This window comes from Glycine max, chromosome 15, assembly GCF_000004515.6.
Source record: "Glycine max cultivar Williams 82 chromosome 15, Glycine_max_v4.0, whole genome shotgun sequence".
Taxonomy (NCBI): domain Eukaryota; kingdom Viridiplantae; phylum Streptophyta; class Magnoliopsida; order Fabales; family Fabaceae; genus Glycine; species Glycine max.
Genome location: NC_038251.2, coordinates 5,243,886 through 5,266,376, shown reverse-complemented (window position 1 = coordinate 5,266,376; position 22,491 = coordinate 5,243,886). Strand labels below are relative to the sequence as shown.

General features: G+C 31.4%; 2 protein-coding genes across 7 annotated transcripts; both read left to right on the top strand.

The window, feature by feature from the left end:
• Positions 1–4,402: 4,402 nt before the first annotated feature.
• Positions 4,403–11,877, top strand: LOC100778191 (uncharacterized). 6 transcript variants are annotated; one of them, XM_014768056.2, is made up of 17 exons: positions 4,403–4,685; positions 4,799–4,880; positions 5,978–6,082; positions 6,207–6,314; positions 6,561–6,596; positions 6,808–6,918; positions 7,032–7,112; positions 7,185–7,303; positions 7,913–8,014; positions 8,462–8,578; positions 8,658–8,723; positions 9,524–9,590; positions 10,027–10,080; positions 10,531–10,626; positions 11,309–11,335; positions 11,451–11,486; positions 11,591–11,877. In XM_014768056.2, the coding sequence occupies exons 3-17, from the start codon at positions 6,023–6,025 to the stop codon at positions 11,744–11,746; spliced, it is 1,236 nt and encodes a 411-aa protein (XP_014623542.1). In that variant the 5' UTR covers positions 4,403–4,685; positions 4,799–4,880; positions 5,978–6,022; the 3' UTR covers positions 11,747–11,877. The 6 variants fall into 6 exon arrangements, 5 of the variants coding, with proteins under 5 accessions (XP_014623542.1, XP_006597402.1, XP_006597404.1 ...); XM_006597339.4 differs by having other exon boundaries at positions 11,448–11,486; XM_006597341.4 differs by adding an exon at positions 5,567–5,650 and having other exon boundaries at positions 4,414–4,880; positions 11,448–11,486.
• Positions 11,878–15,322: 3,445 nt separating this feature from the next.
• Positions 15,323–22,213, top strand: LOC100777657 (secretory carrier-associated membrane protein). Its single transcript, XM_003545811.5, has 13 exons — positions 15,323–15,731; positions 16,371–16,436; positions 16,976–17,092; positions 17,217–17,279; positions 17,996–18,029; positions 18,275–18,397; positions 19,413–19,475; positions 19,581–19,674; positions 20,854–20,899; positions 20,988–21,055; positions 21,546–21,594; positions 21,749–21,814; positions 21,916–22,213. The coding sequence occupies exons 1-13, from the start codon at positions 15,675–15,677 to the stop codon at positions 22,000–22,002; spliced, it is 933 nt and encodes a 310-aa protein (XP_003545859.1). The 5' UTR covers positions 15,323–15,674; the 3' UTR covers positions 22,003–22,213.
• The last annotated feature ends 278 nt before the right edge of the window (positions 22,214–22,491 follow it).

Below are 22,491 nucleotides of genomic sequence, written 5' to 3'. Positions count from 1 at the left end.
ATCACTTATACTCAAGGCAAGCGACATGGTTGAAAATAGGAAGGCTAAACTTTGTAAAAGTTAAACATGATTTGTTCATTCGATACAAGCCTAATTTTAAGATCCAATATTATTTTCATGATAACTTAATTAAAAATATATTTTGTAAAAAGACTTCTAAATATGACATAAATTTGTTCTTCAATAAAACTATCAAATTAGCTCCTTACGTAAGTCAACATTCTTAAAATTTAAAAAGATAAATATATAATTTTAATACATAATAAAAAAATATATAATAATAATGCTAACAAAAACCTCACCTGTTCTCATCCCAAAATACCAGATAACATAAGAGCTTATATTAACTATATCCTGTCTTACTTTCATGTCTCATCATATTTATTATTAGTGTGGTGGACTGACTAAAATCTATTTTTTGCTTTTTTTGTTTTTTAGATATCTTTTGTAATTGTATTTTTGGTAAACTAGAAATAATCAAGTCCAGAATATATATATATATATATATGTGTGTGTGTGTGGGGGCTATACATAAGAATGAAACTTGGACAAAGATTTTTTCACTTTAGCCCACTTAAAGGGTAGAAAGGTACCCAACCTTTACAACAAACTAAGCAAGAAAATCCGTACCAAAAAACTATCTGTTGATTATATTATATCCTCTATCCCAATATGTAATAATCAGAACTTTTTGGCTTAAGACTTGCCAACTTTTCCTTCCCCAAAACCAAATCTAAATTCGGGATGAATCATCTTATATATATTCCTATACCAAGGTCTGCTAGCTGCTGGTAACTTAAATCTGCTACCACAAACGGAAATAAGTCAGCCTATGAAACCAATAACCAGATTTCAACAATTCAAACAATCTATAGGGTTCAAGGACCATAATGTAAGAGAGTAATTAAACTCAATAAGGAAATAGCTTTATTGACCTAATGAATGATTCTTTAAGTAATTAATGTATGCATATACACTTTGATTTAATAAGCATCTACTTTTTTGGTACATTAAATTATAGTTTGAATTTATAATCTCATGTAACCTATCCTAGTCTTTTCTAACTATCCCCTATACACGACTTCAACAAATTTCATTAAATATTTACGTAGAGTTTTTGAAAAGTTAAATATAAACTAATTAATATTTTTTTATACATAGGAAATAAAGAAAGAAACAAACCTATAAATCTAAGATAATGAGACATTTTGATCATATATATTAGGTTAATTTTTAGTCATGCTTTTCTTATTTCTAAATCTAACCAATCATCATTATGATTATCATTATTATCATGATTGTTTTCACTATAATTGTCATTGTAATTATCACCGTGATTGTCAATAATAGTGGTAGTCACGACAACACTGATAATATTGATGACGACAATGGTAATCACTGTGATAATTATTATGTTGGTGATTATGATGATGGTTGTAATTGTGATAATCATCTTGATGTAAATTAAATTTTTAAAATGTTGAGTTTTTTATTTGATAAATTTTATAGAGATTTTATGTTTAAATAAGTTTTTATTTTGAATTTAAAATATTTTAATCATAGTCTTTTATTTTGATTTAACAGTTAAGATTAATCATTTTATTATTATATAAATGATATTATATATATATATATATATATATATATATATATATATATATACGTGTGTGTGTGTTAACTACATCGCTCTGACGTCTTCATGTTTTTCAAAATAAGAAAATTTATGAAATTTCAATGTTTTTGTCTTCTTTCATTACCTAACAGGTGAGATGTCATAGTTTAATAATTTTAAGTATGTATGGTTGGATACCCTCAAATAAAATAAAAAACTTTTTTGACATATATTTTGGTAAGGTTGCATACATCTTTTTTTTTTTTGTTAATAGACCCGTCTTTTGTATTTTTTAAAAGATAGTCTTATACGTTTGTAATAAAAAAAAAAGACACTCTTTTACGAATTTGATCCCTTTCTGTTTTTTTTTTTTTATAATTAAACTGTTAATAGAATCTCCGAATCCAATTTGGATGACCTATCGTTGATCGAACTTAAAATAAATTACTCAAATTGTATACAGTTCCAATAGCACGCGGCAAGATTAAAAAAATTAATAATAACAGTAATAGAATTTGCGATCTACACCAACAGTTTTATATCAACATTTCTCTTTCATAATGCATTTGGATATTTTTTAAAGAAGATTTTTTTTTTGGGTATCGTACTATTTTCAGTTTTTCACCTGCTGGCTGCTGCTGTGCTTTTAAATTTGCATATTATCATTCAAAATATTGTCTCACCCCTTTTGTACAATATAACCAAATAAGAGAAAAGAAAAAACATTTATTTCTTTACATTTTTTTAACCTCTCCATTTTTGTTTAGATTATTTTCTTATTCTATTCCGGAACAAAACTAAAAAGAGAGAGTAAATAATTGAAAAAGCCAAAAGGGCTGCATTCCGTGATGACATTTACTTGGTTTTTTTTGCCGTTTTGAAATCTTCGCAGCGTGCATGTGGGATCATAATCTCCATCACATGATGAGTGAGTGTGAAAATTAATTAAGTACTTCAATGCGTGAGTTGTGACAAAAGGGTCAATTCAATAATTTCCCTAAACTATTTAATGAACAGCAAAAGGTGAATGTTTGAGAGAGAGGACGTGTGTGTGTGGAGAACTTAGGGTATTTGTTAGGTGAGGTTGGTTCCCTACCACGACATCTTTTCAGTAGATTTCTTAATACCCGAAGCTAGAATAAGAATAAGGTGCTACATTTTAGTGGTGCGGGTCCAAAGGCTCATTTAAATATAATCATTTTGGACCTTGATTAACTTTTGCTTCCCCTATGATTGATACAAGCTGAGGCTCCCTCTTTTATCACCTATATTTTTATAACCCTTTTGCAAATAATTTACCCTTCGTCAATTGCTAGTATATATCATTAAAACATGTTACTTGTCAAAGATGAGATGAGTTTTTAGTAAAACTTAACTGCATACCAATAATACCATATAGATAACACATTCTAAAATTAGAATGAAAGAAAACACACTACCATTTTTAATTTTTTTTATTAAGACATTAAACTTACATTTTTATTTAATATTTGATTATCCAGTGTTAAAATTATTATTATTATTTTTTTAAAAATAGCACGAGTAGATTTTTTTATATGATAGAATGATTAGATTCTTAGATATTCCTTGAACAAAAACAATGCATTGCTATCATTTATCCTTTATTATTAAATGTGCAGTTTTCCAATTCCAATTATGCCAATTCTTTTGTCGCTTTTTTAATATCATAAAAATAAAAAACGTGGTTTGCTTGACGATGGATAGAGAAGACTTGGTTTATGTGACTGTTGGAAACCGACTCATGCAGCAATGCTAAACCTAGACGGAATCCTGCTTTGGTAATTGCAAATTGCAATGCAGGTGGCATCAACTTACTGGATAAAGCTGTTTCACGTCAAACTCTACAATATTAAAAAATAAAGTTCTTTTCTCTATTTTGCTTGCATAATATGATTTAAAATTTTACACTCTCATGGTGTGTTTAGTCTTTCTCTCAGAATTCCTATATTATAATTTAAGAAAAAATTATTAATCCAATATAGTATCATTTTTTTTTGGTTAAAATCACTATTTTAAGTTCTTATTACAAACAAAAAATGCACTTATATTTTTGCTCTTGCTAATGGTGAATAAAATTTAATAACTCAATTATTTATCACTTGTTGAAGTATTTTATTTTATATATTTACGGGAAACAGATGTCAGTAGGACACGTTTTCAATTAAACAGACTACAAAAACAGCCACAGTTGGTGACCTAAAAAATGTTATTATTATTATTATATTATTATTATTATTACAAGGCCCTGCCTCATATCACAGCATTTTATTTTAATTTTTTCTTTGTCAGGAAAACTCAATTTCACAACCACACATTACGCCCTGATCTACTTCATTTTCCAATCATTAGTTTGAAAATCCTCTACTAGAACGAACTTACAAGTTACAAACCTCGACTTCACGTGGTTGGTTTAGTCTTGTACACTATTGTACAAACACTTTGAAATGTAGTAGCATATGTTCATTTGTTTTTGTTCGAACAATATACTTACCACAATCTTATTGATATTCAGCAAAATTTTACGAATTGACTTAAATTCAACGAAAACTCATTAAAGCTGGTATTTTTTTTATGTGATTTATATTTTTTACAATAAATGATTATAAAAAAAATTAAATAAATTTTAAAAGGGATAAATAATTACTAACACGACACAAAACAAAACCTCAGAGCTAAGTAAGAAGAGGTCAGGACTTACAAATCAAATGGTTACTAATTTGGTTATTAACTTTATACAGTTGATATGTATTTATTAGGCTTAAATATCTTTCTAATTTTTACAGAAGAAGGAAAAGAGGGAGAAGTGAGAGTGAGACAGAGAGCGAAAGTGACGGTGTGATTAGAGCAAGTAAAGTAGTACTGTAGTGAAGAGTAACGACATAGATGGTGTTAGCAGGTGGGACTGATAAAGGTTTGGTTTTGGTTTTGGATGAGAAGAGGAGGAATTGACACGAGTGAGTGAGTGAGAACAAGACATTGCACTTGTCATCATCATCAAGCTCTACATTTCTTTATCATCAGTCAACAGACACGCATGCATTCATTTGTTCAGGTTCTCCTTTTAACATCTTCATCTTCTCTTTTCTTTTGTTGTCTTCTGTGCGCGCTCTCTCTCTATGCATTGATACTGTTTCTTTTATTTTCATCTGGGGTTCGCCGCTTCAGCTGCCACCGTTCTCGGTATCTCATGTGATCTTCAAAGTTTGTTGCTTTCAGCCTTTTCAAGCTGTCCATTTAAGTTTTTGAGGTTCTTCCCTTCCCTTTCTCTCTTCCTTGGCTTGCTCTTGTCTTTTACTCTTCTGGGTCTCCAAGGGAAGATCTGGGGTGTAAAAAGATGCTGGAAAATCTTCAATCGTGTTGCCAGTTTTACCAGTCAAGTATTTTAATTTTTGTGTTTTTAAAATTTTGGAGTTAAAGTGAAACTTTACTCTTCTTCGAAAGACAAAAAATAACGTGTGGAGAGGGTTAGATCTGACTGAGTTGTTGTTTCCTCTGTTTTTATCGGTGGGAGTTATTTTTACTCCTCTTTTTATTTTATTTTATATCTCTGTTTAATTTCTATGGGGAGGAAACTAATGGGGTTTGTTGTTTGTGAACGAAGGACTTTTGGTTCCAAGTGTAGTACACTGTTTTGTACCGCTGCGCGTTTTTACAATTTTTTCATGTGATCCTTGTACTTGGGGGAAATTCCAAGGTTTGCAGTTGTGTTTCCGTGATCCTTGGTGCTTATGTTGTAAGTCATTGACGACAGTTTCGGAGATTGCTCGGGTTGCTTTATTTGAGCGTTGTTTTTGGTATATTTTATCTACAAGTTTGGTTGGTGCGTGGATTTAGCAAGCTGGGGCGTGTTCTTTCCATCATCGCTAATATTCTAAGCATGTGTTTCCCTTTCTTCAATCCACAAATATTATCTCTTTTTTTTTTTTGGGTCAGTTATCACATTTCCCATGCATAATGTCTCCTTTTGCACAAAATATAGTTAGTGTTCTGGCTGCCTGGTTTTACACATGAATGAAGGTAATTCAGTTTTGCAATAATGTGTTTTCTGTTTTGGACCTTAGGTAGTGTCCAGCAATTGAGCTCAAAGGCAATCGTTACTTTTTTTTTTTTTTTTCAATTTATATGTCTGTGCGTGTACTATAGTATATTTTTTAGGGCATGATAGTTTTCTATGCCTATATATTTTGTGGTGTTGAAGAACATAGATTATCGTAACTTCAAATTTCGTTGTTTTGATCAGTCGGATTTGTTATTGATGCCAAATTATGCAATGTTATTGAGGAACTAATATGTTAAGCATTGGCTTGAAATAGCTTCTAAATTCTAATGCTTTATTTATGTCAGAGCAAGCAGTTTTTTATGAGGACCGAATAAAAGATTCAAATTTCTATGACGTCTATCAAATCATTGAGATGGCTGATGAGAAAAAAGAGTGGATTGTCTGATGGGGTCTGTCCTCTTTTCATCTAATCTCATTACTTTGGATTTTGTTAGGGGAGTTTGTTGTAAAACATTATTTAGCTCTTAAGATTCATGTGTAACATCATTGTTGTAACAGTAGTTTTTTGGTCAGGGTAAATCAAGTTTCAAGATGAAACATCTGCCTTTTCTGGCAGTTTTGTGCACGATAATGTTATTCATTGTGTATAGAACCACAAAGTATCAGTATCACCAAGAAGAGGTACGAGATCGGTTGAATTCTTTGGGCTATCGTTGCATGTATGTCATAAGAAAGGGCCAAAATGTTCATTAAATGTCTGGCTAATTGATACTTAGCAATTTATCATCTTATTAAAGAGGAATTGGTACTGCTTTATCCTGAGTCCTATAACCATGTCAATAAAGCATTGTTAAATGACCATATTCTTGTGCTGAGTGTTCTAACTTAATTTCCCCTCCTTTTCTGTTTATCATTTGCCACTATCAGATTGACAAAAAATGGAGTTTCTGGGGACAACCAAAGGTAAAATCTATAATGTTAGATTACTAGACCAAGTAGCTTTCTGATTCTCTTTTTTCTAGGTTTGATCTTTGATGCTTTACAAACACCCTGCTGGTTATAGTAAATGATGGCAACGATTGCTTTCAAAATTTGTGATGAACCTGTCTGTTTCACAATTCTTGCCTAATATGATTTTGTAACTTGGATAAATATTTTGAACTTGTTGGTGCAGGTGTATCCTTCAACTTATGGGAAGTTGAAAGGCTTGCCACGAGGTATAATACATGATAATTCAGATTTGGAGTTAAGACCATTATGGTCAAGAAGTAGTTCAAGATCAAAGGTCAGAATTTTTTTGCATTATTCTTCTATATTTTGGTTTTATTGAAACTGTCAGATGATAGGTTAAATTTGGGAATTTGTAATGATTGTTTGGGGTTGTTTATGAAATTGCAGGCTGTTTACTCTAACTCTAACTTACTGGCAGTTCCAGTTGGTATTAAACAAAAGCAGAATGTTGATGCTATGGTGCAAAAGGTATTTTTGATGACAGCTTAGATTATTCAAATTATTTGAATCAACATTCTTTAACTATTTCATTTATTTCAGTTTCTTCAAGAAAACTTCACAATTATTTTATTCCATTATGATGGCAATGTGGATGGATGGTGGAATCTTGACTGGAGTAGCAAGGCCATACACATTATTGCTCGGAATCAAACAAAGTGGTAAGTATGAGACCTGTCATCCTAATGTCTTTTTTTTTCCTCTGAAGTATGTTCATTTAAGGGAGTTTGCTTTAATTATTTTGAGGAAACTGTAATAATAAATAAATGAGGCATATTATATCTTCATTAAGTAAATGATTTTTTGAAAATCAAAATGTCTCTTTGACTCAGGATGAGCTGGTTAGGCTATGTAAGTGCCAACGAAATTTGGTAAACATTTTGGCTGCTCTCAATGTATTAAAATCAAAGTCTTAGTTTTTTTTCCCATTTTTCTGTTGGGAACCACCACTGAAACTGAAAATGTATCATTTAACAATATCATGTTAATGCCTAGGAAAGGCTATGGGATTAGCTATCTTCTGGTTATATATGATGAATTGGGCAATGTATCACTGCTTCACCCCAGGCTCTTTTAACATGGTTTTGTTATGGTATCTGTATTCAGTATGTTGTAACTCTGCACATATCAGACTGCTGGTTCTCTTGTGATAGTTTCCCAAGATTTGTAGTTTTATTACTAATTTTATATTCTTTTGTATGCATACTCACTTATATATGTAGTTGATTTTTTTTTCGAACTTACATATTAATTCATGAGTTTTTTGTCAGGTGGTTTGCAAAAAGGTTTCTACATCCAGATATAGTGTCTATTTATGATTATATCTTTCTCTGGGATGAGGATCTAGGTGTGGAGCATTTTTCACCTTCAAGGTATTAAGGATGCCTCTTTGCTTTCCTACTGCTGCTACTATTTTGATATATGTGTGCAGTCTGCCTTGATATAGGCTAGCAGGAATATGCAATACTGGTGTTAATTTTATGAAAAAAAGAATCCAATTTTATTTGATTACATGATGATATGTTAGTTTATTTTTATTTTTTTCCATTTTAAAATTTGATAGCTGAATGAAAATTGACTTTGAATTTTCTGCCATACATTATAAGATTATATTATCCTTATTAGGTTTGTTAAGCTTACATTAGGTTGCTAAGAAATCTTTGCTTGTCAGGGGTGGTAACAGACAAAAGAGGTTTTTTGTTGGGTTTATATTCTTAAACCTGTTCTAATTGTAAGACTAGTCAGTAACATCTCTTACAACTTTTGTCTCATCAAATCAAAGAAAGAATTAACACGGGCTTCTTTTTTTTTTTTTGCAGATATGTTGAAATTATAAAGAGAGAAGGTTTGGAGATATCTCAACCAGCTCTTGACCCAAATTCAACAGAGATACACCATAGAATTACAATTAGAGCTAGAACCAAGAAATTTCATAGGTGATTTTTTGTTAGCCTATCCATAAGCACTTGCTAAACAATGCTTATTGTACTTACCTTGATGTTTTCATTGAAGCAGAAGAGTCTATGAACGCAGAGGCAGTACAAGGTGTTCAGATTTAAGTGAGGGACCGCCGTGCACTGGGTAGCTGTTGCTTTCTCTGATCCTGTTATAGCTGTGTAATATTTCAAGATGTTTGTGCCAGATCTTGTTGATGCATTTTATCGTCCCTCCATCGACCATCAAGTTGGCAGGATATGTTTAAATTTCTTCCAAAGTTCATTTAAGCCTGTATTTATATTGTAATTAGGAAAAAATAGCTTATTGTCGACTCAAAAGTTTTGATTTAATAACAAAATCAAAGCAAATCACTGTGAGGCCAACTGAGTTATATCAAAGGCAAGTATGTCTATCATGTAGATGATGCTGTTTTAACGATTATTTTCTTAGGTAAAAGGGACATGTGCTACTGTCTTATGTTCTGTTTCATGTCAGCCATGGATGACTCATTTCTTTTATTTTGTTAGTCACTATAATATTTTTTTGTTTTTTTATTGTTAGGTGCTTCTAGGATGATAGTGCAAAATATGATTGAATAGAGTGATTCATAGAAATATATGGAATGATGCAACCTATAACTAGGTCTTTCTGCAAGATTGCTTTTTGAGAATGTTATCTTCGAATTGCTTTGGGTGCCCTCATGTTGAAGTTGAAATGATGCTATACTGGAATTGTCTCTTTAATTATGTCAGAGGATGAAAAATGCTGTTGGTTTTGTTATGTTTTAGTTGATTACCTTATAATATACTATGTTTTCTTTCTCTGGACTTCTGAAAGCATCACAAGAAATATGATAAGACAAATTCCTTTGTGGCGATTTATGATAAATCTTGGCATGCTTGTTGTGTTGTGAATGACACAGAACTTCAAAACAACTTGTGTAGGTTTGTGGAAGGTATGGCTCCTGTTTTCTCTCAATCTGCCTGGTACTGCACTTGGCATCTTATACAGGTAATATTACTTCCATGGTTCATAGGAATATTAAATCTAAGTTCCAACTACACATTGAAGAAGCCTTTCAAACTTTTCCAAAACTTTTGTTTCTTCCAACTGTACTATTGTGTGGTACTTACTGTGGACAACTTCAATATTTTGTCCAAAGTTTTATTATTGTTTTTTTCAGTTGGGTCAGTTTTTCAAGTTACCAAAATGCAAATAGGTTTTCTGAAATGAGGTTTGGCTTTGGCTGCTGTAAAGAATTTTTTTCTGATTCTCTTGATTTGCTTGCATTTTGTTTTGGTGGGCTTCCTGAGTTCCTAGTGAAGTTTGACCTTGTCTTGATGAAATTTTTAGAAATCTATTTTTCTTATAGATTACTAATAGATCAAATAGTCCATTATGTTGGTGTTCAGTATTGTCTCATCAGTATCACTTGTATTTTCTCCAGAATGACCTTGTCCATGGATGGGGAGTTGATATGAAGCTAGGATATTGTGCACAGGTGAGAAATATGCATTCTCTGGACATTTTTGGTGGTCACAATTTTTTCCCTCTTTATTTCCTTTTACCATGATGGCACTTGTCTTTACGATTCTCATTGACATGCAACTCTGTTTTTTGCTTCTTGGTAGTGATTGCCAATCATGTGTATGGTGTCCACCAATGCTGCAGTGATCTTTCCTGTGCTAAGCTAAAAAACTTTTGCCCTAGTTTCTAGTACCCTAGTTATATGATGTTGGGCAGTTACTACTGCCTCTTACAAGAGATATAGTTATTGAATATTCTTTTGCACATTCTCATGCTACGTCACTAGCATGCAAATTCGGAATGTGTCATGTGTTGATCTATTCAATTTATCATTTGTATACTTGGCTGGCTGTTCTGCCCTTACTTTTTTTGCCACCATTTCTGCATGACAAGTATCATTATGAGATCAATGTCATTTTTCTAGGGAGATCGAACTAAAAAGGTGGGAGTTGTTGACAGCGAATATGTTTTTCACAAGGGAATACAAACTCTGGGGGGGAGTGGTCACAGAATGACAAAGGTATATGCCTTCTCATTTCATAATGTTGGAATTCATTTTTTATTGTGTCACTGCAAGCCAAAGTATAGCGTAAGTGCTCCAACATGGTATTATTCAATATTCAGTAGTTGTAACTTGAAGATACTCTTGTATATGCTACCACTCCTACTTTACAGAAAAAAAATTCCTTATGACCCTAAACATAAGAACAAACATTGTTTGTTACTTATCATTCCGTTATGTACAAAATAGTGTTCCTTTTGCTCTATATTGATTTGTCTGGACAAATTTGTGGCTTTAGTTATACCACTAGTAAAGCCTGTGTTGTTTGCTATTCTGTTACCAAATATGGATTAGATATTATTATCTATTTGATCTTACCTCCCAAAATTTACCATATCTTTTACAGTTTGATTAACATTAGCTCTCAGATTTATTTTCTTTCTCAATAAAAAAACTTTTAATCCTTGACAACAAAACCATTTTTTTATGCATGTTGAGTATTTGAGATGTTTAAATGGTTTGGAAATTGTTAAATAATTAAGATAGCCATTCTTGTATTGTTGATCTCAATTTATCAATTAGATTTAATAATTTTCTTGCAATTAGCTGAGGATGTGGGAAAGGGATTATTCTACCATTTTTAGTAGTTTGTTGTTTATCATTTGCTTCATGTCTGTGATTTTTGTTTCTTTCTCTGCAGGTTTCGAAACTACAAAGGACAACTATGGTATAGTTTTAATGACATTCTGTGATTCTTGTCTGTAATCTTATCTTATTTCATTAACAATCCTAATGATGCTAGTATTCACTTTAGTGTTGATTTTCTATCCTTTCCTAAGCAGAAACAAGGTGGAGTAGGAATTGATGTGCGAACTGAGGTGAGGCTTTGAAGCTTACTTTCAAAACCAGTTAGTTGTTGTGGCATTGACCAAAGAGTAACTTGCATTCACTGTGTTTATATCTTAACGTATGGATTGAGCAGATAAGAAGGCAATCGACATGGGAATTTGAAATCTTCAAAGAGCGTTGGAATAAAGCCATTGGTGCAGACAAAAACTGGGTTGATCCATTTAAGAGTGACCAAAGACGCATAAGAAAATGGCGTGACACGCAACGCCTTGCTAAGAACAATATTTAACTCTGTTGCATATCTTACAGTTTCATTCACAGGGCATTACCTTTTATTTATAGGCATAATTTAGTTTGTGTAGATGAGTAAAAATTCATTCAATTTTGAAAAGGAAAAAAATAGAGAGTTTTTCTTCTTTATATTATCTTGTTATGGTTCGGACTTTCTTAGTACCCCTCTCTCTTTGCGAGTTGCAACCCCCTACCTACGTGTTTAAATGCATTTACTAATTAATCACCATATATGCAACTTAGTTACGGATCAAAAGGTAAGAGTTTGCCATCATGTGATGGTTTTGGTGGTCTATGGTCCCATTTTATTTTTAAGATAATACAATGTGTATTTATGAATCGGAGTTGGTGGCACTTGCTGTGGATTAGGTTTTGGTTGTTTTTAAACACTTCTATTTGGTTTTATGTTACTTAGATGGTATTTCCTTAGAGCAATTAGAATTGGAAAACTTGTAAATTTAAGCAGTGGTGGTTAACTGAAAACTATTATTAAAATTTTAAGAATAAAAAATAAGTTTCATTTAGTTGCGGGTATTTCTCAATTACAATTAAGTTAGACATATCAAGAACCTTCGTCACAATGTATTAATAACAGATTGCTAGCATGACTTGGACTTTCAACTCAAGGCATTGACTTTTTACTCATAGTATTGGTGTGAAAGGAATTAGTCTTTATTTTTTTTCCTATTCTAATTGTTTTAATAAAAAAAATGAAGATAAATTTGTTCGTCCTTTTTGTAGAAAAAAAAATGAACACAGCTTCAACATCTAGAAGAACATCAAAAAAGCGTAGAGGGCACGTTTGTGTGGCGGCCTGTCAATGTTGGTGGTTAATCGTTCCCAATTATTTTGATTTTTAGTTTGAACCAAAGACTTGACAACTTTGCAATTTCAGCCAAGTAAATAGAACAAACAACTATAGATCTTGCTGTTGTTTTTATTTCCTATTTAATCTTGTGATACAAGATTTAAAACACACGATCAATGTTTCAATATTTATGAAAATTGTTAACCTTTTTTTTATTTCCTTGTTTTATAGTAATTAATTTTTCTAAAAATGCACATTAATTAATTGTTATGGGTGGAATTAGAGAAAAATAATAGTTCATTAATATTATAAAAGGGTAATTAAAATGAAATAAAAAAAATCTGCTAAAATGTCAATTGAAAAAAAATGGAGTATAATATTTTATGTAACACAAAAAAATAGAATTTGACTTCCAATTAAACCACCATTTTATTCCATTTTTTTAAACATCTAATTTAGTTTTTAGAAGGTCAAATATAAATCAAGGTACTAGATCATTTTAACTATTGGTTTATTATTTCTTGGAACTTAAGGAAGTATTCAAGTTTAAAATATATTATTACCAAAATTTAATAGTTAAATAGTCAATAGGTGAATATAAAATAATACTAAAAATATTTAGCCAATTGGATGTACTGTGGTGCAGGCGTGCAACATCATATGATTCATGCCACAATGAGGCTATTTTAGCATATATATAATAATTATATATTTATTAAAAAGAGAAGTAGTATAAAACATTAGGCATTATACTCTGACTCATATATTCCGGGAGGATAACGTTTGTGATATTTAAATAAGTATGCTGAAGAATGAACTGAAATAATTAAGAGTTTGGAACATATGCAAAACTCGTTAGTTAGATGGTAAAATCAATGCAAATATCTTTAGCAGAAGATTTAATTGCTAGGTTCAACTTGCAAAGGTGCAGGAAAATATAAGGTAACTTAAATGGTCAAAAGAAGAAGAAAAAAGTCACAAATTTAATTTTTTTTACTAATAAAACTAATATTCTAGTCCTCTTGTTATATATATATATATATATATATATATATATATATATATATATATATATAACTTGCAAAGGTGTAAAAGTTCAAACATTGCAATGTATCCCGTCTATTTTTTTGTCTTCCATAGAGTCGCCTATGAGTTTTTTTTTTTTTTTTTCTATTCACAATTCACTTTTGATGGATCCTTCCTTGAATTTAAACTAAAAACATACAAAAATTAACTACCTTCATATTCACAAGCATACAAACATACACAATTTCCGTTTGCTGAGATGAGGTATTTATATTTTTAAGATTACGCTGAGGTAGAAGCTGATTTTTTATTCATTAAACAAAGTGGAATTCGGTGGGCATTTAGTAATTAGTTCAGTGTGTTTTAAAGTAATAATTTTTCTTATCATCTTTTTAATGAAACTTAAAAATATTATTTTTCAGAATTTATGTTTTCTCAATTTTTTATCAGCAATTTTTGTTTTCTCAATTAAGTACTCAATCTTTTTAAGTTATAAAAATCTCAGCAAAAGATACAGAAGACCCTGAAAAAATACACAAGCATGAATAAAATTACATAATGATAAGAACGAAAAAGTAGTAGTTGGACTGTAATATTATATAAAGCAGACTCTGAGGATTTGGTATAGGTACCTAATACTCTTGAATTATTTATTTCGAATATGCTGCAGACATTTTGAATTCATTTTCTTACGAAAATATCGTAACGAAAGAATATTTAATTGAAGAAGAAAAAAAAGGTGTTTCAGCATCCCTAAGAGTTGCAATTGCAAGTTTGCAACAACAAACACTTAGCATCTCCACTGAGAACTGAGAAGACATAGCAACCGGTTTTAAAACTCTAAAGATTATACGGAATCAAGATTTAAAAATTTAGCTTGTTGCTAAAAACCATTACACTACGCATTTATACAAAAGAAAATTTATTAACTATTATTTTTAACCAAGGTAAGAATATAAGATAGACCTTTTAAATTCATCAATCAACTTGAAGTAATCTGGAAAATATTTATTTACGTAAGTCTTTAGAGCGTGACCATGACTGGGTTTAACACTTTAACGGACATTGATATTTTGAATAGATTAACTTTGGATGTAGAAATTTGATGATGGTCTACTTAATAGTCAATTAACTCAATATATACGTATTTGAATTAAATTATTTAAAAAATCGATTATTTTTAATATTTTGTTTAAAATATGTTAAAAATAATTATTTCTCATAATTTAAATGCTCCTAAACTCATGTTAAGCAATAAAATGGACTAAAGTCTAAACAGTGTTCTATGATAGAGACATTGTCAACTTGGAGTGGTGGAGTGGACCTACGTATAAAATAATTTTTGTATGAACATAATATTTATAAACATTGTAATAAAAAAATATAATATTAAATGATTCCAATATGAAATTTAAGATTGATTTTCTTATGAATTTAATTAAAATATATTACCAGTATAATTTTTCAATAAATAATTGTACACTACACTATCATTCAATCATAATATTTATATTTTTTTCTTTAAAAATATTTTTTATATTGATAGTACATAAAAATTAATTTCTATTATTATATGTGATGAGCTTTTAAATAATGACATCTATTAACAATTAACATCACGCTCGTACATAAATTACTCAAAACAAAAAACAAAAAGTCTCAAGCCGAATATGTAAGCACAAGAAGTACAAGCTATACTAAATAAATAAATAAAAAGTTCGATAATCAGCAACTTATTCATTTGTTTAAGGCTCAGCAATGTCATTCAATTCTTTGAAATATAGTAATTTTCCCCCAAATAATTTGTATGATAGCAACGTTGAAAACAGAGTCTCTGTTTCTCTGAAGCTGACCAAAGACCATTCTCCTGTCTAATTTGCTGGCATTATTGCCGTCTTGTTGTTTTTGCACCCAAATTCCCTTCCCTTGCATAACAAGTTTCAATATTTCCAATTTTAAGATTCCAAACACACCCCCCCTTCCTCTTTTTTTTATCCCTTTTCTGCTTTGTTCTCTGTAGAGTAACAGATCTTTGCATTCTCTGGTTATAATTCCGAGCCGGGTTTCTTGTTAGCACTGTTAACTTCCTCTAATGGCTCATCGCTACGATAGTAATCCCTTCGACGAAGAAGAAGTCAACCCCTTCTCCGTAAGTCCCTTTCTCTCTTCCCCATGAGTGTTGCTTTCTCAAAGTTGAGTTTTTGTTAACTGGGTATGAACTTTTTTCTGAACTTGGTCTTGTTCAGTGGAGTTTGAGCTGGAAATAATGGATATGTTACTGTTTTGGATTTTGGGTTGGGAATTCTCAGTGGTTGTTTGTCGGTTGACTTGTTTCTTACTATATTTGAATTTGATGTCACCAAAGAAACGGGATTTTGGGTTGTCTATGATTTTGTTTTCCTTGTAGGATCTTATGTTTTATGCTCATTTTTTGGGCTTTAATTTGAAATTGAGATCAAACGGCACCTCTTTCAAAACTTTTTTTTGTGCTTGTCTGTACTCTCTATACAGATACATTGGAGATGAAATGTAAGTAATTCATAGGGTAAGGGATAAGATCAAATTATGTGGCGGTAGCTGATAGAATCCACTTCTAGTCTTTCATGAGCCTAGCTAATGACAAATTAATGGATGAAGTTTGAATTTATATCGTATCCCCAGTTGGAATAGTTTTATATTTAGTTGCTCTAAAGTTTGAATTTTTTCGTCTGGGTAAAATTGTGTGTGTCGATTTATTTGCAATACATGCTCTTGCCTGATCCTTCAAATTTGGTATACACACTTACAGGAACCAGCTGTAAGGGGAAAAACATCAAGCCAATCAAGTTATAGCGGGGGTGCATTTTACACTACAGTGAGTTTGTTAATTAAGCCCGAGTAAATCATATTATTTTGTGAGCATTACTTTTATTTTTAATGATTCTAAAGGTCATGACCATAGCCCAGAAGTGCTTTAGTGAACAATCTTGTTTGTTCAACTTAAGTGAGCTAACTTGTAGTGGTGATGTTGTTCGCAGAGTAGGAGGAGTCATAAACTATTTTCTGCTTTAATCTTTGTGCTTGCTGAACTATAATGTCCGGGTCCCTGATCAACTTCCTTTTTATAAAGTATAATCAATGTCAAATGACTCCGGCACACTTCTCAGAATAATTAGCCCCACAAAAAAAAAAATCTTGATGATAAATATCACCCAACGTATTTTATTTTGTCCCCCGCCCCTCTCTGTATTGTCATGGTTTGAACTTTCATAGAGCTGAAACAGGTAGTAAGAACGAAAATAATCCTCAGTGTTCCAAAGGAAACCATTTACCCATATCTTTCCCAGGGTGAAAATAAATCATTCACAATTTCTTGCCTACACCTTATGGATCCTGATGTTCTAAAGTTTTCAGAATCCTGGAAGTGTTGCCCCTGCCACAAATTCAAGGCTATCTCCTCTTAATCCTGAACCCGCTGATTATAACTATGGCTTTGGTGCGACAGTTGATATACCTCTTGATCCATCAACGGTATGTATTATAAAAATTGAGGCTGTTGAAATGCCAAACCTCTTTCTTTTTCATATATAAATGCATTACATGTGTTGTGAAAATTGATTGTGGGTTTTCTAATTGTGATTTGTTTTAACATTAGGATTTGAAAAAAAAGGAAAAGGAACTCCAAGCCAAGGAGGCTGAATTGAGAAAAAGGGAACAGGTATGTTAGCGATTTTATGACCTCTTTTTGTACATTTTGTTGTTGAGGTTTCAATAGTTGATACAGAGGTTGGGACCTGGAACAATCCTTTTTTTTGTTGTGGTCTTTTGATTTCTTTTTACTTTTCTGCTTTTTACCCTCTTTTCTCCATGATATAATCTTGATACCCTTGCATACATAATTATTTTATCCTGAAAAACTAGTATTCACAGTGGAATATATATCTATTTATGACTGAGTTACTATTTATAAATTACTGGAACAAAATTATGTTTTGTTCAGAAACAATTAATTAGACCAGCAGTAAATGTGCAAACTATATATTGAGTTAATTAACTTAACCATCCATCTGGTTAATTGTTCCAAATTATTTTTATTTTTATTTGTATTATTAGCATTATGAATTGTAATTCTAACCTTCTCTTAACGAATAATTGATTCTGTGGTTGCTATATTATTTTTTTAAAGTTTGGACATTATGAGGGTGTCTGAAATTGTTGTGATTAAATGATGTGCTGACCACTGAATTATGCATCTTCTTAAATGCTATCTTCTACAAATTATGGTGTTTTCTGTTGTATGTTTAGAATGTGTTTGCTTATATTTATTTTTGGTTAGCTTTGTATATGAGAAGCCTTCTCTACTGATTCCTTATTAACTTCACATGCCTGGAAGTTCAGCTGTCTTTCTGTATATATTAATTTATCAAAATGCAGGAAGTCAGACGGAAAGAAGAAGCTGCTGCACGAGGTAATTTACATTTCATTTATATTTGTACTTGAAAATTGTTAGGTTTTTGTAATTCCAAGAATCTGAATAGGGTGCAAGAATAGAGAAGAATGGACAGTATAGAGGTTAAAAAATGAGTTTTAAGGGAGGTTTCCCCAAGTGCTTGGGTGCTTATCAAAAAGTTTGAACTCATGCTTTTTGCTTGAACAATAAATATTTTTTGGTCTACTTTTATTCTTCAAGTGTGTAATTACATTATTTTACAGCTGGAATTGTTCTTGAGGAGAAGAATTGGCCGCCATTTTTCCCAATTATCCATCATGATATTGCTAATGAAATACCAATTCATCTTCAAAGATTGCAGTATGTTGCATTTACTTCATTGTTAGGTAAGTTATCCCATCTTTTGCTCCATTGCAATATGTTTTGTATCATTGAGTTGTTTTTAAGCCATTCTTGAGGGCGTCTCATGCGCATTGATTATTTCATTCTTTCATTTCTTTCTTGAGTTGATTCTGTATGAAGGCTCCTCTTTGCATGTTCTCAATAGATGATTGTTTTTGTTCTTTGCTGTGTTTGTTTAATTTCTAAAGCTAATGGTAGGATTGATATAGTTTATTTTAAAATGTAAAAGGGTGCAATAAAGTATCAATTAATTTTTAAATTGTATGAAATTTTGTAGACTTGATTTACTTTATGAGTGCTTTAAACTCAATGCTGGATTGATGTAGTTTTTTTTGTTTTTTTTTAAGTTGTTAAAGGTGTCATCTGTCATGTTATAAAGTTTGATCCTTGCATATTGCAACATCGATTTTAATTGGCGTCAATGACTAAAACTTTAGATCCTGTAGTAATAATTAGCCAGGGCAATCTTTTTGTGAGAGAATACTATTTCTCATGGAGTTGGCCATTTTTCTGTTACAGTTACCACTGTTTGAGTTAGTTGGCCAGCTGCATTGTTAGTTGGAGTTGTTCTTTGATCTATATTACTGAGTTACTGATTGTACCAGGAATAGTATTTTATTCAATACTGAATCTTTTTTTTCTGAACTCCTATACTTTTCTTTTTTATTTTTGTCCTGCTTTCATAAAATATATAAATGAAAGGCTTGTGAGAAAATTGAAGACTTTAGGTAGGGAAATGTATGAGAATAGGCAGTGATTGTTAAACTGGTTTTGTCTGAATGTTTTAAACTATTGACCTAGCTGGTTGGCACTAACCTGTTTTCTTAAGTTAGTCAATGACATGCTGATTGCACTCTATGTTGAGTTTTTCTTGGCTTGGTGAAGATGCTGTTTTAATTTTATTATGGTTATAATATATAAAGTATCTATAATATGCATTCTTCAAGTTGTGCAATGGAATACTATCTGCTATTGATGATGAAAAATGATATTATGCAGGATTGGCATTGTGCCTCACATGGAATATTGTAGCTGTCACTTCAGCTTGGATTAAGGGAGAAGGTCAGTTTAGATATGAAGCAATAATTTTTCTGGGTTATTGAATGGCTCAAAATCCAAATAAACTCAACAAATTAAATGCATATGGAACTTGTCCTTGTTTTGTAGGAGTGAAAATATGGTTTCTTGCTATTATCTACTTCATAGCAGGAATTCCTGGAGCATATGTCTTGTGGTATCGCCCATTATATCGTGCTTTTAGGTAATTATTTCCCAGACTTACAGGCATTAGGCTGGTTAATTTTTGCCAATATGCAATTGCAAACTTTCCTATTTATATTGCTTCACTTGTGTGAGATCAAAAGTTGTTCTTGAGAGACTGGAGCATTATGGTGTTTTAAAGGAACAACCCCTTGAGGCTTTAACATTGTGATAAAATTTCCAACACAATTAGTGATGTCCATAACTAAATCAACAGTAACTGTATTAAGTTTTTAATAAGTAAAGGAACTAATTCTTTTGAATTTTTATCAATACCAAAGGAACAAGCTTTTTTGATTGTTGAAGAACTCTTTCGAGGTCAACTACATAGTTTTGTTACTCCATTCTGCTGAAAAGATGGTGTTATTCATTGGGTCATAGTTTTTTTATATTTTTGGCCAACAGTGAGTGGGATATCAAGCTAAACGAAGAAATTTGTTGTCCATGAGATTCAGATATCTCAGAAGTATAAAACCTCTAGTAGTGGGCTAATGATTTGGGGTTTTGGGTAGTTTGAGGGTGCTCATAGTTTAAATGTAAACTCTGTCATTGTACCTCAAAAAAGGAGAATAAGATCCTCTGCAGATATGTACTACTTTTGTGATTTAATAATATGGTTGCTTGATCAGAATACTCACTCAAACTATCTGCTTTTCTGTATGACATATTTGGAGGTTTCCACTATTAGGGTCCAAAATGAAACTGGGGTGATTTAACTTTATTATTTAAATATATTTCTGCTATCACATTATTCCTTTTTTGCTTGGGGATGGTATCTAGTCTTCCTCTTAGTAGTTATTTTGTTTTCGTTCTATCTATTTTTCAATTACTTTCAAAAGTAGAAGTTCATTAATTGCTTTTAGTCCTCTATTTTTTTGTCTTCTCTTATTGTTGACAATATGATACTATTGCATTTTTTCATATCAACCATCAAGAGACCTTGATGAGATGTCCAGTCCTGACAATTATATTGCATGAAGTGCTCATGAGAACAATAAACTAGTAACTAATAAACGCATATTATACTGTTTGGCCCATGGTCTAATAGGTCACTCCATTGGGTAATCCCCCTCCTCCTGCTTCAATCCTGCGCAATCAAACAAAATGTGCTTGCATATTTTGATCATTGTAATTTGGTTACACTCTTGATTTTGAATTTGTTCCATTGTTATATTTGTAGGACTGACAGTGCTTTGAATTTTGGATGGTTTTTCTTGTTTTACCTGGTAAATTGACTGTTCCGCTTTTATGCATATGAGCTTTGCTTCATATTCAAACAAAATTTACTAATCATGATTCACTTTGTGCTTGCAGCTTCACCTAGGATTCTGTATCTTAGCTGCAGTTGCTCCTCCCATAGTTTTCAAAGGAAAATCCTTGACGTACGATAACGTCGTATATATACACTTCATTAACATGACAATATTGCTTATTACTTACTATTTACATACAGCTTTACTTGTGCAATATGAAGGTTGGGAATTTTTAATGACTTTCTGAAAAACTTGGTCTTTGATAGTATACAATGGCTTTGCTTGATCCATGTAGCATTGTAGGAGAAAGGATTTTGTTGTTGATTTTTTCTAAAATAAAAGTAAAGTATATATGAAAAGATTTATAGAATTTGACATGACTTTGAATTTAGGACTTGTATATAATTATGACTTTGAATCTAGGACTTGTATATACTACATCTAAATTACCAGAGCTGAAATCTAAGTGATCCTAGAATGACTAAGTAAATCAAACTGGTAGCCATGTTTGTGAGAGTAATAAATTCCAGGATACAATAAATAAATACTATCTAGAAGCTGGTGTTATTTTCATTTTTTTGGGCCTAATTCTTGGTGCTATGTACTCATTTTGGTACAGAGGCATTCTGTCAGCCATAGATGTGGTGGGTGACCATGCAGTGATTGGAGTAAGTATGCTTGTCTTGAACTATTTATTAATCTCACATGTTGTTTAATTGTCATTTGTCACACGATCCATGTGACCATTTTAAGCAAAACCTTGTTCAATGAAAATTCTCTGCTTCTAAACGATTGATAATTTACTTTGCATTTTTCCTGTAGATTTTCTACTTTGTTGGATTTGGATTGTTCTGCATTGAAACATTGATCAGTATCTGGGTTATTCAGGTTCGAATATACATCTGAATATTTTTGGAAAGTGGAAATACTTAGCACTTTGACTGAACATAACCAAAGTTAATGTTCACTTTTTGTTTGGTTGCATACAGCAAGTATATATGTACTTCCGTGGCAGTGGTAAGGCTGCTGAGATGAAGCAGGAGGCTGCAAGAGGAGCAATGAGGGATGCAATATGATAAATTACTTTGTGAATCCCTGTGTTTGAATTGCTGTTGTAAATTACTAGACACATGTATTGCGGATAAAGTTATTTTACTGAGGTCTTTTTGTTCTTAGTTGTTTCTCTATTGTCTAAAACATGCTACCTGTTCACCTCGTCTGTTAAATGTATTTGTTGATGTATATTTTAAGTAGAAAGCATACACATAGTACAGTGGTTGGAAGAAACGTGCTTCTCTATATAGTTTTGGTTTAGTCCTATCATTCTAATTTCTAAAGGCTAGTTGTGCTGTGGATCCTTCTTCTTTTCCCATTTCCTCCTTTTCACTAGAAATGCATAGTTATTAAACTCATAAATATTTAACATATTACATATATTTAATATTTAATACTTTTAAAAGATTTAAAATTATAAATTGGTTTTAAATTTTCCTTTTATATCGAGGTCTTTTTTTCTTCATCAAATCTCTTGTTTAGTTTTTTAAACAGGTTATTTTTATATTAAA